At 41.1% G+C, this 14,608-nt stretch overlaps 1 protein-coding gene across 6 annotated transcripts in view; it reads right to left on the bottom strand.

Moving 5' to 3' along the window:
* MLH3 (mutL homolog 3) overlaps nt 1-13,184 on the bottom strand; it is a 36,162-nt gene extending 22,978 nt beyond the window's left edge. For 2 of the 6 annotated variants that reach the window (XM_074392965.1, XM_074392966.1), the window contains exons 1-6: nt 11,579-13,183; nt 8,054-11,405; nt 3,785-3,883; nt 2,694-2,779; nt 1,348-1,452; nt 104-176 (exon numbers count right to left, since the gene is read on the bottom strand). In XM_074392965.1, coding sequence (XP_074249066.1) covers nt 104-176; nt 1,348-1,452; nt 2,694-2,779; nt 3,785-3,883; nt 8,054-11,342 — 3,652 coding nt within the window. In that variant the 5' untranslated portion in view covers nt 11,343-11,405; nt 11,579-13,183. Of the gene's footprint in view, nt 1-103; nt 177-1,347; nt 1,453-2,693; nt 2,780-3,784; nt 3,884-8,053; nt 11,406-11,578 lie in introns of all 6 variants that reach the window. The other 4 variants (XM_039469339.2, XM_039469340.2, XM_039469338.2 and 1 more) reach the window with 4 other exon arrangements.
* Between the last annotated feature and the right edge of the window lie 1,424 nt (nt 13,185-14,608).

The following is a 14,608-nucleotide window of genomic DNA, read 5'->3' as shown; positions in this document are numbered from 1 at the left end:
AATCCATCCAAATCACTTAAACTGTATTATATACCAAAAATAATCAATAAAAGGTTATAAGAAGACCAGCTGGTTAGTCATTGAGGCTAAACTCCATTCTTACCTGCCTCGCCATTCTCTTCAGTCTTAGTGCTCATCAAGCAGGCAATAAACTTGTTATCCACTTGCTGGAGAACCTGTCAGACATTCAAATAAGTGGTATAACACTGAACAAAAATTAACAAAGGCTTATCTGCATAGAAAGGTACAGAACGGTACTTATTTAGAGTTATTTGCCTTATCACACTCCTATCCCTGAGATCGGGTAAGGTTCTGATGAACCTGAAAAAGTCACTAGGAAGGATGAAAGAATGGCCAAGTGGAGTGATCAGAAGACACAAGAGGAGGGAGGCAACAGGGGAAGACAGATTCCCACATCTAAGAGTGGTGTGCTAGAAAGACTTTAGAGAAGGGCTGAGATGCTCCCAACAGAGTGACTCTTGAGAATAGGTAATGTGACCAGAGATTGGTAACATACAGGCTGAAATACATTTTTAAAATTTTTACAAAAACAAAGAAAACTATTTTGGAGGAGCTAATCAATTGAAGAAGTTAAAAGCCACTTGTGGCTTTAGACCTTGGTGGTTCCTCTCTGTCTAGGTACATGAGGCGCCTCAATTCCCCCTAGCCCATACCACTGCCCCAGGATCTATTTCTACATCAACTGCTTGCCTGCTGTGGTACCAGGTGAATGCCAGGTTAGGAGTTTACCTAGATCTGTTAACCTCCTAATTTGTTTCCATACTGAAAACAAAGGGACTAAGACAGCTGAGGTGGTAAGCAGAGGGCAAAGTAGAAGAGCAGATCAGACAAAGGGTCCCTTTTGTTAACGGAACTCCTCAATATGAGCTTTCCCAAGCCTGGGTAGCCTCACACAATAGAGGGTCATTTCTAAGAGGGCATTGTTGCACACTTAAGGACAAGGTCACTAAAGCACTTATTGATTTATAAATTATTGCCAAATACAAAGTCAGTAGATAATCTTCTTCAGGAGAACCTTGAGAATCCCTGAAACTGTGAGCCTGAATCCATAATTCATTCCCTCCAAACCTTTTCACACTACTAAAGACATTTCTTTCTTTGTAATTATAATGAATTCCTTGCTTTTTCTTCTGATGATAAAAGTTGCAGTAAGATAAGTGTGCACCCATGCACATGTGCACACGTGTGCGCACACACACACACACACACACACACACACGTGCCTTGACCAAAGTAGTCTATATCATTAAATAAATCCAATTTCAGAAAAGTTAGTCTAGCTTAGGCCTTATATATATTTATGAGATTTCGATATCAATCTTTTACCTGCATTGAATGAATCATTTCTTTGGTGAAACGATAGGGATACAAGACGTTGTGAATTTTAACTGCTAAGCTCTCAGCCTGGCCACTGCTTACATCAACAGCAACCTAGAAAGACTCAGTAACACATAACAGAAATTTTAATTTTTGTGTCTGCAGAACTGTTTTACCAAAGACATCAGTGCTTTAAAAACATTCATTTTTATATAGCCTAGTAGAGGTGGGTTGAATTCAGGGAATTTAGAGAAATTCAAAAGAATCTATGAATAATGAGTCTTAAATAACAATTTTCGCAAATAAACAAAATTACTGACAAAAAAAACCCCCAATACTGTTTCAGAACAATAATTTGTCTATGCTCCATGATCAAGTCCTTAAATGATATCTCAAGGAAAGAATGGGTAATCAAATGCTCATCTATCATACACCCTGTTTACAGCATGCACAGTACATTCTGTGAAAACACACCCAGGAGAGAACATCCACCCAGGGCCAACGAGGAACTGTTCCTCCAGTAGAAGATGTGTGGCTTTATCTAATGATAACAGTTTTATTATCACCACCCTGAATACTGTGCCAAAGCTACAAGTCAGGGTTTCTGAGAATGGTAAACACATTCACTATTCTCAAATTGATTATACATGTTTAATCCAAAATGCCTGAGCTCCTAAAATGCTATTAATTTGATTTTTCCTCTCTACATTAAACATTAACTTCCAAATAAATTACTTGGAAATATGCCCAGTTTCCAATCATAATTACGAATTAGTATAGTCTTGCATGACCATACTCAGCTTAAATAAAATTCACATTTTATTTTTAATTTATTTACTTTTTTTTTTTAAGAGATGGAGTGTGGGGTATGGTGGCTCAAGCCTGTAATCTTAGCACTTTGGGAAGCCGAGGCGGGCGGATCACGAAGATTAGTCTGGCCAACATGGTGAAACCCCGTCTCTATTAAAAATACAAAAATTAGCCAGTCGTGGTGGTGCAGGCCTGTAGTCCCAGTACTCAGGGGGCTGAGGCAGGAGAATTGCTTGAAACCAGAAGGCGAAGGTAGCAGTGAGCCAAGATCACGCCACTGCACTCCAGCCTGGGTGAAAAGGCGAAACTCCATCTCAAAAAAAAAAAAAAAAAAAAAAAGAGATGGAGTCTCACTATGTTGCCCAGGCTACAGTGCAGTGGCTATTCACAGGTGCAATCAGCACACCACAGCCTTGAAATTCTGGCCTCAAGTGATCCTCCCACCTCAGCCTCCTGAGTAGCTGAGACCTAAGTGCATGCAGCTGTATCCATCTTGAAACTCAAGGTTTAAAACAACAGGCAAAGAAAAACTGCTGAAGACCCACCTCTGGATAACGGGCAAATACTGGATTGTCCCATTCTGAGAACAAAGACTGAAGTGATTCACTACCAGCAGTATCATCCATAGTATCTAGGGCAAAAGGGAACAGGTAAAGTTGGCATCAAGAACCACAGGACAGGAGGTAATGGCATTTCCTGTTTGGTGAGCTGTAACCTCAAGACCAAAGATCACATACATTGTTTCTATATTCTACAAATGTGCAGTGTTTGCTGTATCTCTAAATTGTTTTGATCTGTTACTTTTTAAACTAGAGTTGGTGACTGTATATTCTGGCATTATAACTTTTCTCCAAGCTGTTTACAAGAGATATTTTGGAATACTGGTGGGGAAGCTATGGCTCAAATTTGTAGCCTTACTGCCTTTAGGTAAAATATATACGTTATCTATTTTTAGACACACACACACAAAATAGCTGTCTGTAGCTTTTTCTGAAGATTTTTGCTTAAAAACTACAGCAATGGCCGGGCGCGGTGGCTCAAGCCTGTAATCCTAGCACTTTGGGAGGCCGAGGCGGGTGGATCACGAGGTCAAGAGATCGAGACCATCCTGGTCGACATGGTGAAATCCCATCTCTACTAAAAATACAAAACATAAGCTGGGCATGGTGGCGCGTGCCTGTAATCCCAGTTACTCAGGTGGCTGAGGCAGGAGAATTGCCTGAACCCAGGAGGCGGAGGTTGCGGTGAGCCGAGATCACGCCATTGCACTCCAGCCTGGGTAATAAGAGCGAAACTCCGTCTCAAAAACAAAACAAAACAAAACAAAACAAAAAACTACAGCAACTTGGGAGTGCCAGTCCAGCCTTTTTAAAAATAAGAAACATGTCCCCCAATCACGAGGACACCACAGACTACGCATAATTACCAAGTATTGACCTCAAGTCTGGAAAAGTAATTTCTGATCTAAATGCATGCACTGAATTACTTAGTTCTGCTGTTAAATAGGGCCGTGGGGAATTCCTGATTCCAGTACAGCACAGCTGGCATTGATCAAGCTTAATGCAAGCCTGCTTTGTTTTTTGAGTTAGGTGGCACGATGTGTACTGGGTGCCCCAGCAGTCTCTGCCACCCCTACCTCTGTTTTCCTGTCTCATCACCGTCCTCTCTGCTCGAGCTCTCGGAAGGAAAGGAAGAACAAGGTCGCTTCTAAAAGGATGACACCTGTACTGAGATCCTAAATATAAGAAAGAAAAACCTAGAAATCTGAACTTAAAATACAACTATTTAAACATTTAATTACATAAAACCTCTTTCTACACAAACTGAGTCAAGACATAAAGCAGACTACTAAACACTAAATTGAGAAGCAGAAGTCCTTTAATGAAATTATGTTGTCAATTTAGGACTCTCCATTAATGCTTAGTTCCATTACCCATTTACACCAGACAGAATGAAGGCCTAGAATAGGTCACTGTGATTCTCAATGGGAGGTAACTTTGCCCAAGGGAATATCTGGCAATGTTTTGAGACACTTGTCATTGTCAAAACATTCTACTAGCATCTAGCAGATAAAGGCCACAGATGCTGCTAAATACCTTACAATGCATAGGATAAACCCTACAACAAAAAATCATCCAGAGAAGCCCTGTGTTAGACATAGAGCAGCAGTATTTGTCACCCACAACTTGCTACAACCTTCACAACTCTCCAGCTTGAGTCTCTTATCCCCAATGTATGTCTCTATCCTAACATTTGTCTCATTATATTACAATTATGTTTAGATAGCTTTCTTCCCTAATAGTACTGTGAACTCCTGAAAGCAAAGTCAGTTAACCTGCAATGTGGCAGCACCTCGCACAGTGTGGATGATCAACAGATGTTGCATGAATAAGTGAACAGATGGACAAATGAAAGGTTCTCAATTCAAATTTGAGTCTAATAAGGTCTGGCCCAAATGCTGCTGTTCTCCATGAAGGAAGGTCAGATTTGAGTTTTAGAAGCAATGCTTAATTTGACAGCTTTAGAACGAGAGCAAAACATGATAGATAAATCTGTTGGACTACACCTGGAGAGGTTAGGAATGAAAAAATTAAGATAATGAAGTGAAACAGGTTTACAACTACTAATAGAAAGAACTGCATTAAATATTTTAAAGAAAAAACTACCAAGGCTTGGGGACTTGACACTACTCCTCAAAATCACCTTTACACATTCTCTCTTCTGTTCATTAAAATTTATCTTTTAGGCTGGTGGCTCATACCTGTAATCCCAGCACTTTGGGAGGCTGAGGCGGGCAGATCACCTGAGGTCAGGAGTTTGAGACCAGCCTGACCAACATGGAGAAACCCCGTCTCCACTAAAAATACAAAGTTAGCCAGGTGTGGTGGCACATGCCTGTAATCCCAGCTACTCGGTAGGCTGAGGCAGGAGAATCACTTGAACCTAGGAGGCAGAGGTTTTGGTGAGCTGGGATCACACCACCGCACTCCAGCCTGGGCAACAAGAAAAAAAAAATTATCTTTTACAATTTATCTCATGTAACACCTTTGTGTAAAGTTTGACAATGTCCTAATGTCATAATGTATATCAGCCATTTCCAGAAACGTAGCAGGGTACTGAGGAGCCATCTCTTCATGGAACTCTTTTTTTTTTTTGAGGCAAAGTCTCGCTCTGTTGCCCAGGCTAGAGTGCAGTAGCACGATCTCGGCTCACTGCCACCTCTGCTTCCTGGGTCCTAGGCCTCCGCCTCCCAAGTAGCTGGGACTACAGGCGCGTGCCACTACGCCTGGCTGATTTTTTGTATTTTTTTTTTTTTTTTGAGACGGAGTTTCGCTCTTGTTACCCAGGCTGGAGTGCAATGGCGCGATCTCGGCTCACCGCAACCTCCGCCTCCTGGGTTCAGGCAATTCTCCTGCCTCAGCCTCCTGAGTAGCTGGGATTACAGGCACGTGCCACCATGCCCAGCTAATTTTTTGTATTTTTAGTAGAGACGGGGTTCCACCATGTTGACCAGGATGGTCTCGATCTCTTGACCTCGTGATCCACCCGCCTCGGCCTCCCTAAGTGCTGGGATTACAGGCGTGAGCCACCGCGCCCGGCTATTTTTTGTATTTTTAGTAGAGATGGGGTTTCACCGTGTTAGCCAGGATGGTCTCAATCTCCTGGCCTCATGATCCACCTGCCTTGGCCTCCCAAAGTGCTAGGATTTCAGGTGTGAGCCACTGAGCCCAGCCCATGGAACTTCTATACCAAAATATTTTTCATTAGGAAACTATGAGTTAACATGACACTCAAAAGTTCACTAAAAGGTATGCTAATCCAGAATGTTAAGTAGGTTAAAGTGTTTTAAATATCTAGATTCAACAGGAAGAGACACTTATGTTGAGTACGGCAGCTAAGGTTTCCCCCTTTCTTTTAGCAACAGCTATCTCACAGTGGCATGCTAGCCGGTTATTTTTTGGCACCATAACAGAAGCAGTTGCATTTCAGGAAGATCAGGTGCAGTGCTGTATGTAGATTTACCTCTGATAAACATTCAGTATAAATCAGGACATAAAACTACATAGATTGAAAAGCACATAATGTGGCTTTAAGACCAACTTGATAGTCAGGGGAATAATAGTCAAATAAATGAATTTTCTCCAAATACTACTGAAGTTACTACAGTGATTTTTTTTTTCACAAGGAAAAAAACAGAAAAACACTGAAAAGTAAAGGTCTTATTTAATCTTAAAGAAATCACAGCTTCCTGCTAGAGATACTCATCCTCAGGAGAAATTATAAATTGACTTATAACTATATTTATACACGTTCCATTCTTCTGCAGCATTCAAAACTTTTAATATGGATACAGATGTAATGTTTATCCTCCTAGTGCAAAGCCAAAATTACAGCCAGATGGAAATCAGCTTTATCACCTCTCAACATCTGGCTCTCAAAACACTGCCAAGTCGATGTCACTTTAAATGTCGACCAAGAACCCAGAGTACTAGTAGAGGCTCTAATGTAACCCTGTGGTACAATCTAATAGCCATACTATTGTCTTCCTGCATAACAGCTACTTATACCATAAAGAGATCAAGGAGATTTTACCATATGCCTTATAATAAGGTATATATTTGAGGCCAGGTGCGGTGGCTTACATTTGTGATCCTAGCACTTTGGGAGGCCGAGGCAGGTGGATCACAAGGTCAGGAATTCAAGACCAGCCTGATCAACATGGTGAAACCCCATCTCTACTAAAAATACAAAAATTAGCTGGGCATGGTGGTGCACACCTGTAATCCCAGCTACTCAGCAGGCTGAGGCAGGAGAATTGCTTGAACCTGGGAGGCGGAGGTTGCAGTGAGCCTAGATCATGCCACTGCACTCCAGCCTGCGTGTCAGAGCGAGGCTCCATTTCGAAATAAATAAATAAATAAAGTACATTTGAAAAGTATAGTCATGAAAATACGTACTTGACCTATATTTTGAAAAGTTCATGGACAAGTCCTACTTTCTAGAAAGAAAAAGTTCATAAATACAGTACTGTACTAAGCCATAGAGTTTACTGGGAAACCTAGGATGGTTACAGAATCATTCTGGCTCTTAATCTGGAAACCATGCAGAGAAACTTCCAGTAAAATACCATGCTGACATTGCAGGTGCCTTTAAAGACATATTTTTAGGAGAGTTGGGCATGTGAGAGGAAGGGAAAACAAGGTAGGAAAGTACTGTGGACCTTCCCAACTATTAATAGTATCATTTTCATTAAAATTTGACAGTCTCCCCCGCTTTTACATTGTTGTTCTTCCTAGGTACTCATCACCCCCTTTCTTACACATACATACACCCACAGACACATATATACACACTTAAATCCCTTCACTGTACTTCTCCATTTAAATAGTGTTGGACCTAGAGGCTGGGCACGATGGCTCACACCTGTACTCCCAGCACTCTGGGAGGCCAAGGCAGGCAGATCACTTGAGGCTGGGAGTTTGAGAACAGCCTGGCCAACATGGTGAAACCCTGTCTCTACTAAAAATACAAAAATTTAGCTGGGTGTGGTGGCGTGTTCTTGTCATCCAAGCTACATGGGAGGCTGAGACAGGAGAATCGCTTGAACCGGGGGTCAGAGGTTGCAGTGAGCTGAGATTGCACCACTGCACTCCAGCCTGGGTGACAGAGCGAGACTTTGTCTCAAAAAAAAAAAAAAAAAAAAAAAAAAAAAAAAAAAAAAAAAAAAATTAGTGTTGGACCTAGAGAATCTTCATATAGCACAAAAACACAACATATGTTTTATAAGTGGTCTTTAAAATGTTCTATCTGTTGAGATCATCTCTTTGGATAATGAGGATCTTATTCCTTGTCCAGCATTCCCATCTCCAAAAGCATCTCATGCACATGAACACTACATACTTACCATTCTCAAGTACAACATCCACAGCCACAGTTGTCAGGTCTTTAGTACAAGCAGCCCGAATGTCCTCAGTTGGGGCAATGAATGTGCTGAGTCCAGTCATTTTGTTGACATAAACCATTCTTCCCAAGGCTACATCAAAATGCTGCTGCCAATCCGAACATGTGTTAGACTCTTCATTTTCAGAACAAGCTCTTGCTTTAGATTCCTCACTTTGAAAACAAATTCCATTTTGGTCACCTGTGGCATCTTCTACCAGATTCACTAACATTCCACTGGGAGAGTCAGGACTTTCTATCTGTTCTTCTGAAGCTCTGATAAGAACATCTGAATCTTTACCGGTAACTTTAGAATTATTACAGGGCAATACCAAAGGAGTTTCTGATATCACAGAGTTCTCTGTTGTACTGCTGTTAGAGTGTGTTTCACTATTTTTATTAAAGGAATTACCCTGTGTGGCAGAATCTGATACTGGGATGACACCATTCTCTACTTTTTCATGCTCGTTTTTAAATAACATACAAAAATCTTGTGTTAACGCACTGTACAACTCGCTGTCTTTCCTACTGGAATCTGAATTTGGAAGTTCATTAAAAGGACTCATCATCTCCACTGTTTGAGTTTCTTTTTCAGAACCCTTCAGTCTGGATAATTTAGAGGCTAGTGATTCAGATGATTTCTCAAGGTCCAGAGGTTTTCTATTAAAGAGAGAGAACTCCTTCAGGGTCATAGGGTTTTCTCTCAAACCAGGCATCTGTTGTTCTAAACAATCTTCATCCTTGGAGAATGGAAACTTCTCTGAGTAAAGGTTGTGGCTTGCTGGTTGACAACTACTATTTGAATCACTATGCTTCGTAGTAGTGATTTTACAAACATCAGAGTTGTCTAAGCAGTTCTTGTCCTTCAGCAGAATGTCCAGTTCAACTTGAGGACAGAGATTGGTAGTGACTTCAACGTTCCTTTCCTCTACTTCAGTATCCTGAAGATTTTCAATCTTTCCATATTGCCTCTTAAACTTCTCTAATGATCCTAGTTGTGAACTCAAGCTTAGCTTCTTACGGACGATTGGTTTGGAGGAACCAATTAATTTATCTGTTTTCTTAATATCATTTGAAACATTTCTATACCAGGGGAAAGAGGAGAGTGTATCAGATAATATGCAACCTGTTTGTGATTTTTTGCTACCTTCCTGAAAAGTAGAAAACATTTTATAAGTTGCTGTAGGTTCATTCTCTAGCCCATAACTTATATTTGTTCTGCAAATTTTTTTGTTGGGTAATTGAGCAGATTCTTTACTTAAAGTGCTGGCTAAATATTTTATGTCTGGAGTTTCAACTGAATGACGTGTTCTATTTCCAAATGTTTCTTGGGCACTTGTGGGACCAGGTCTAACATAATTTTTAAATGATTGTTCTGTTTCAGTTGATTTAGTTTTCTCATTTTGTACCACATGAGTTATAAAGCCAGTGGAACATAATTTAACTCGTCCATAACTAAAAACATTTCTTCCTCCACAATTGCTAGGTTCTTTTTGTCTTTTCTCTTTCTCTATCTGAGCATTATGTACTCCCAGTAATGTTGCCTCAGAAGGCAGAGGCTGGCATCCCACTTCAGTAGCATCTTTAAATCTCTCTGGTTGAGGCTGAATTCTATCATTTTTCAAGATGTTGGCAGCCATGCCATTAACAGTACTTTCTTTCCATATTGTTAGATTCTCCCTGCTCTCCTCAAAGTGACGTGGTGTCTGAGAGGGACTTAAAAACATTTCCGAACTGGTTCCACATGGATTTTCTAAAGAGCTATGTTCCAGGCAAGATTTTTTATGTTTCTCATTTTCTCCTGCTTCTGATGCGACAATTCCCTCTTGTTCTAACATCTTTGGTTCTGAGCAAGAGCTGTCTTTGTTTTGTGATGATGGCTCTGTCATTTTGCTGTGGCCTGGACCACCTGATTCACAAGTGTACAAAAGTGAATCATTTGTATTTCTTCTGATAGCTTCTAAATCCCTAGAATTCTGTGTGTTTGTGTTTTCTGCAGTAGCTTTTCTTTTCACAGCTTTTGATTGCAAATTAAACACCTCATAGGAATCTAAAATATTATTACATGCTTCCTGGAAACTGCCCTGGTTACTCCTCTCATTGGAAGTCACATGCTTCTGAAGAGTAGCACCAAATAAACTAAAACCGTTATCTTCACTAAATTCCTTAATATCCTCACCTGATAATTCCACAAATAATTTTTCTTGCTTTAAAAACATTTTCACTCCTTCCTGAATGCAAAACAAGAGAGTGTCCCAGTTCTGAAACTCAATCAGAGTTTTGGCTGGCTCCATGCAGACATCATATTCACAGAACTGGCACTGCACATTAATTACATATATACCATAGAGTTCTGGGGTAGACCGGGGCCGAGGACTTGAATTCATTTGCCTACTGCTGGAACCATTCTTTGGCTTGCATATAATACTTTCTTTCCTTAATAAAAAGTCAATGAGTTTATGTAGCTTTGTCCTTAAAATTAGTCTTTTGTTCACAAATAAAAACTGCATATTCTTATTGTAATGTGCTTCAGAGCTGATATAGCCACAAAGCTCAAACTCTTTATATTTAAAACTTATTTCTCTTAACTTTTGGGACTTCCCCAATCCATAAATTTGACAAAATCGGGAACATATGTCTTTGGTTTTAGGGAGCTGAAGAACCATGGAACCGGAAACATCATTTCTCAAAGAAAAAGAAATGGAAGGGTGCATGAGTGAGAGAGCTTCTATCCTCTGTCTAACCTTCTCAAACTCCAGTCTAGGGTCCATGCATTTCCTCCGTACAGGCAGCTGGTAAAACAGGTTATACACTATTACAGTTGTCCCAGCGCTTGGTCTAGTCACATCAGCTTCACAAGCTTTCAGGGCTTTTCCGTTCTGAAACAGTTTCACAAAAGTTTTCATTGTCCTGTTTTTCTTGGATGAAATTTCCACAGCGCTGGCCATGTCAGCAATACTTGCCAAGGCCTCTCCTCGGAAACCATAAAACCTTGGATTCTCCAAGTCTTGTACCGAGTGGCATTTACTGGTGAAATAACGATTTCCCACTTTCTCTACATCATCACTCCCCATCCCAAATCCATTGTCTATCACTTGAACTTGGAAGGTTTCCATATTCACCCTGACAGCCACACATTTTGCTTCAGCATCAATACTGTTGAGGGCAAGTTCCTCAACACATTGGCCCAAGGAGCTTATGGCCAAACCCGAACGCAATTTGGCTTGTACTTCAACTGACAAGCACTTGATCATGGCAGGGAGAAAGATGGTGAGAATGCCAGGCACTGGTTTCCTTCTCTGACTGGAAATAATTGCCTATAGGGGGAAAAAAAAAACCACACACACACACATAATCAAAGCTTCAGCAAAGCTTCAGCATTACACAGTATTACACATTTCTTTCAAGCATTATGAAGAAATAGCATCTGAGGTAAATGAAGTTGCTCTTACTAAACCAAATTGTGAAACAAAGCAAAACAAAGTTATACCTCTGATCTCTAGGCACAGCTCATGCTTGGTGCAATGGATTAACATCCAAAGAAACATTCATAATTTCATAATTTTCAATGCTCCTTTCTGAATCCCACATGCCCTAAAGTGAAATCATAATTACACATGAAGTTGACCGGTAAAGACAGGATTCAAAATTCTAACCACTTCACCAAAAACAGATGCCTAAATTAAATACAGCTAAGAAATATTAGCTAGAAATTATTCATGACAAAAATGTCCAAGCTAGTTTCATAACATTTGTGCATTACACAATAACCATGACTTTTGGAAAAATACTTAAAATGAATTGCTAAGACTTGTAATAAAGTGAAGCAACAGGAAGAAATTTTAAAAATCAAATTGTTATCAATTTGGGGGAGAGGTTGGGGGCATTAGGAGATTATTATTATTATTATAGTTAAGCTTTGTCACCTCAGGGGAAGGAGACTGAGAATGGGAAAAGATAAAGAAGGAAAATTCCTTTTCATATAAACCTTTCTTTGCCATTTAACTGTTAAATCCAGTTTAATCTTTGATGTTTTCATAAGGTCGTTATTATTCTTTTTTTTTGAAACAGGGTCTCGCTCTGTCACCCAGGCTGGAGTGCAATGACAGTCTCAGCTCACTGCAGCCTCTGTCTCTCAGGCTCAAGCAATCCTCCAGCCTCAACCTCCCGAGTAGCTGGGATTATAGGCACCCACCACCACGCCTGGCTAATTTTTGTCTTTTATGTAGAGACGAGGTTTCACCATGTTGGCCAGGTTGGTCTCGAACTCCTGGGCTCAAGTGATCCTCCCGCCTTGGCCTCCCAAAGTGCTGGAATTACAGGTGTGAGCCACTGCGCCCCAGCCATAAAGTCATTATTATTAATACTCTTTTGGTCTTTACAGATGGGCATAAACTACCTTGGCAATAATAATAATGGCATAGAGCTGCCTGAACTTGATTTTAAGTTTTCCTGCAAGTAAAAAAACAAAAAACAAAAAACAAAAAAACCAAACCCTAAGATTCTAGTGGCATTAAAGGTATCCCCTCTTCTCCATCAGAGGCCCTCTGCAGGCAGTGGGGCTGGTTTTCCAAACTCGGAAAAATCAGGGCTCTAACTGCAGAACTTCTGCTTCTTTCTAAACCAATGCACTTGGTAGCCGGCAGCAAGTGAGGGGTAAACGTTTAATACGTATTCCGATTAATGTAAGCCCAACGATTTCCTGATGACGTCTCCCAGCGCCTGGGACGGACTGGACGCACGGGCCCAGATCCAGGGCCCAGGGGCCTGGGAGCGCCGCGCGGGCCAAGCCCGGGACAGCGCCGCCTTCCAGCCAGGCCCAGCCCCTCCCCAGCCTGCCCCGTCCGCGTCCCCACACTGGGCCCGCCCCGCCGCCAGGCCTCCAGGCCTCCCAGGCCCTTGAGCATCCGGCTCCGAAAGCTGCACGCAGCCATCACCAGGGTTCTTCTGGTGTTAGAAGAGCTCCCGGAATCATCTTTTCGTCGCGTGCTTCCCCCAGAGTCACCTCGAGTCCCGCTTAACCAACTCCCAAACGCCAACCGCCTCGGACGCTGACGCGCGCACCTTGGGTCTTGAGGCTCGTGCACGTACGAGCCCACGAGCATGCGCTTTGGAGGGGGCGCGCCAGGCCGCGACACGCCAGTGCACATGCGCGCCAGGTTTTCCAGGATCCGCATCCCAGGGTTTAGTGAACGGTACCCACGATTCTCAATCCATATACCTTTTGGCATGGTGTGAAAGATTATGCAGTAACTTTTACTTTTGTTTTTGTGTTTTTTTTTCCCTTTCCTTTTTTGTCATTTTGACCTTTGCTCTTACTACCGTTTAATTCAATATATATTTTATGTGTTTGCGGATTGTCTTCTCTCCGTAGAATGTAACCTAGGTGAAGGTAAGGATTTTGTCTATTTTGCTTACTGCTGTATCCCAGTGACCAAGAACAGTGCCTGCTCTATGGTAGGTACTGAATAAATGAATATTCCAGAGCCTTCCATCCTAGAATTACAGCATTTGGAACTGGAAAAGGCTCAGAAACTGTCTAGCTCAACTCTTAATTTACCGATGACAACACCAAGACTCTCTTCACTGACTTGACATCTTCCCAACGCCACCACAGCCTCTTTTATAACTAAAGAAGAGCAGAACTCTGAAAATGCTGTGAGAATAAAGTGTTCTGGAATTGTTAACCAATCCTTAGATTTGGCTTTCTATCTCGTTTTCATTGAGAATTTAAAGTAACTGATTGTTGTTAGAATACTGGACTGTATCTTGCTCATTTCACTTCCCCTATTAAATTTATAACAAATTTGTCAGACTCGGTAAGCATTTGATATATGCTCATTTAGTGGTGAACCAAACTCAACCAACCAGTATTCTAGGGCTGATTAAGTAAAATACTGATAATTGTTTATGCTTACTACTATTGCTAGGGCTGCCATAACAAAGCACCTCAGACTGAGTAGCTTAAGCAGCAGTTTATTTCGTCTTAGTTCGGAAGAGAAGTCTGAGATCAAGGTATTGGCAGCAATTATTTCTTCTAAGACCTCTCTCCTTGGCTTGTAGACAGTCATTTTCACAGACCTTTCATTTTGCACACATGTATGTCCAATATGTTCTCTTATAAGGACACCAATCAGATTGGACTAGGGCCCACCCTCACAGCCTCATTTAACCTTCAGCTCTTTAACCACCCTGTGTCCAAACAGTCACTTTCTGAGGTACTGGGGATTGGGACTTTAACATATGAATTTGGCGGGGACACAGTTCAGCCCATAACATAACTTTATGTGAATTCCTTATCCAGAGAAAAGAAACAGCAGCAGAAGTTCCAGAAAACTAAAAGTAATTCATCCAAAACATCATGTGAGCAGCTAACAAATTGAACTTGCAGTATTTGTTCTTATTAGGCATGTAATTTCTTGAAGAGAATTTCACGGAAACCATTTAAAGAAACGACTCAAAGTAACATAACTTTTAATCTTTTCTTTTCTTTCTTTCTTTTTTTTTTTTTAAGACGGAG

This window comes from Saimiri boliviensis, chromosome 2 (assembly GCF_048565385.1).
Source record: "Saimiri boliviensis isolate mSaiBol1 chromosome 2, mSaiBol1.pri, whole genome shotgun sequence".
In the NCBI taxonomy this organism is placed as follows: Eukaryota; Metazoa; Chordata; class Mammalia; order Primates; family Cebidae; genus Saimiri; species Saimiri boliviensis.
This window is presented reverse-complemented; position numbering and strand designations above follow the sequence as displayed.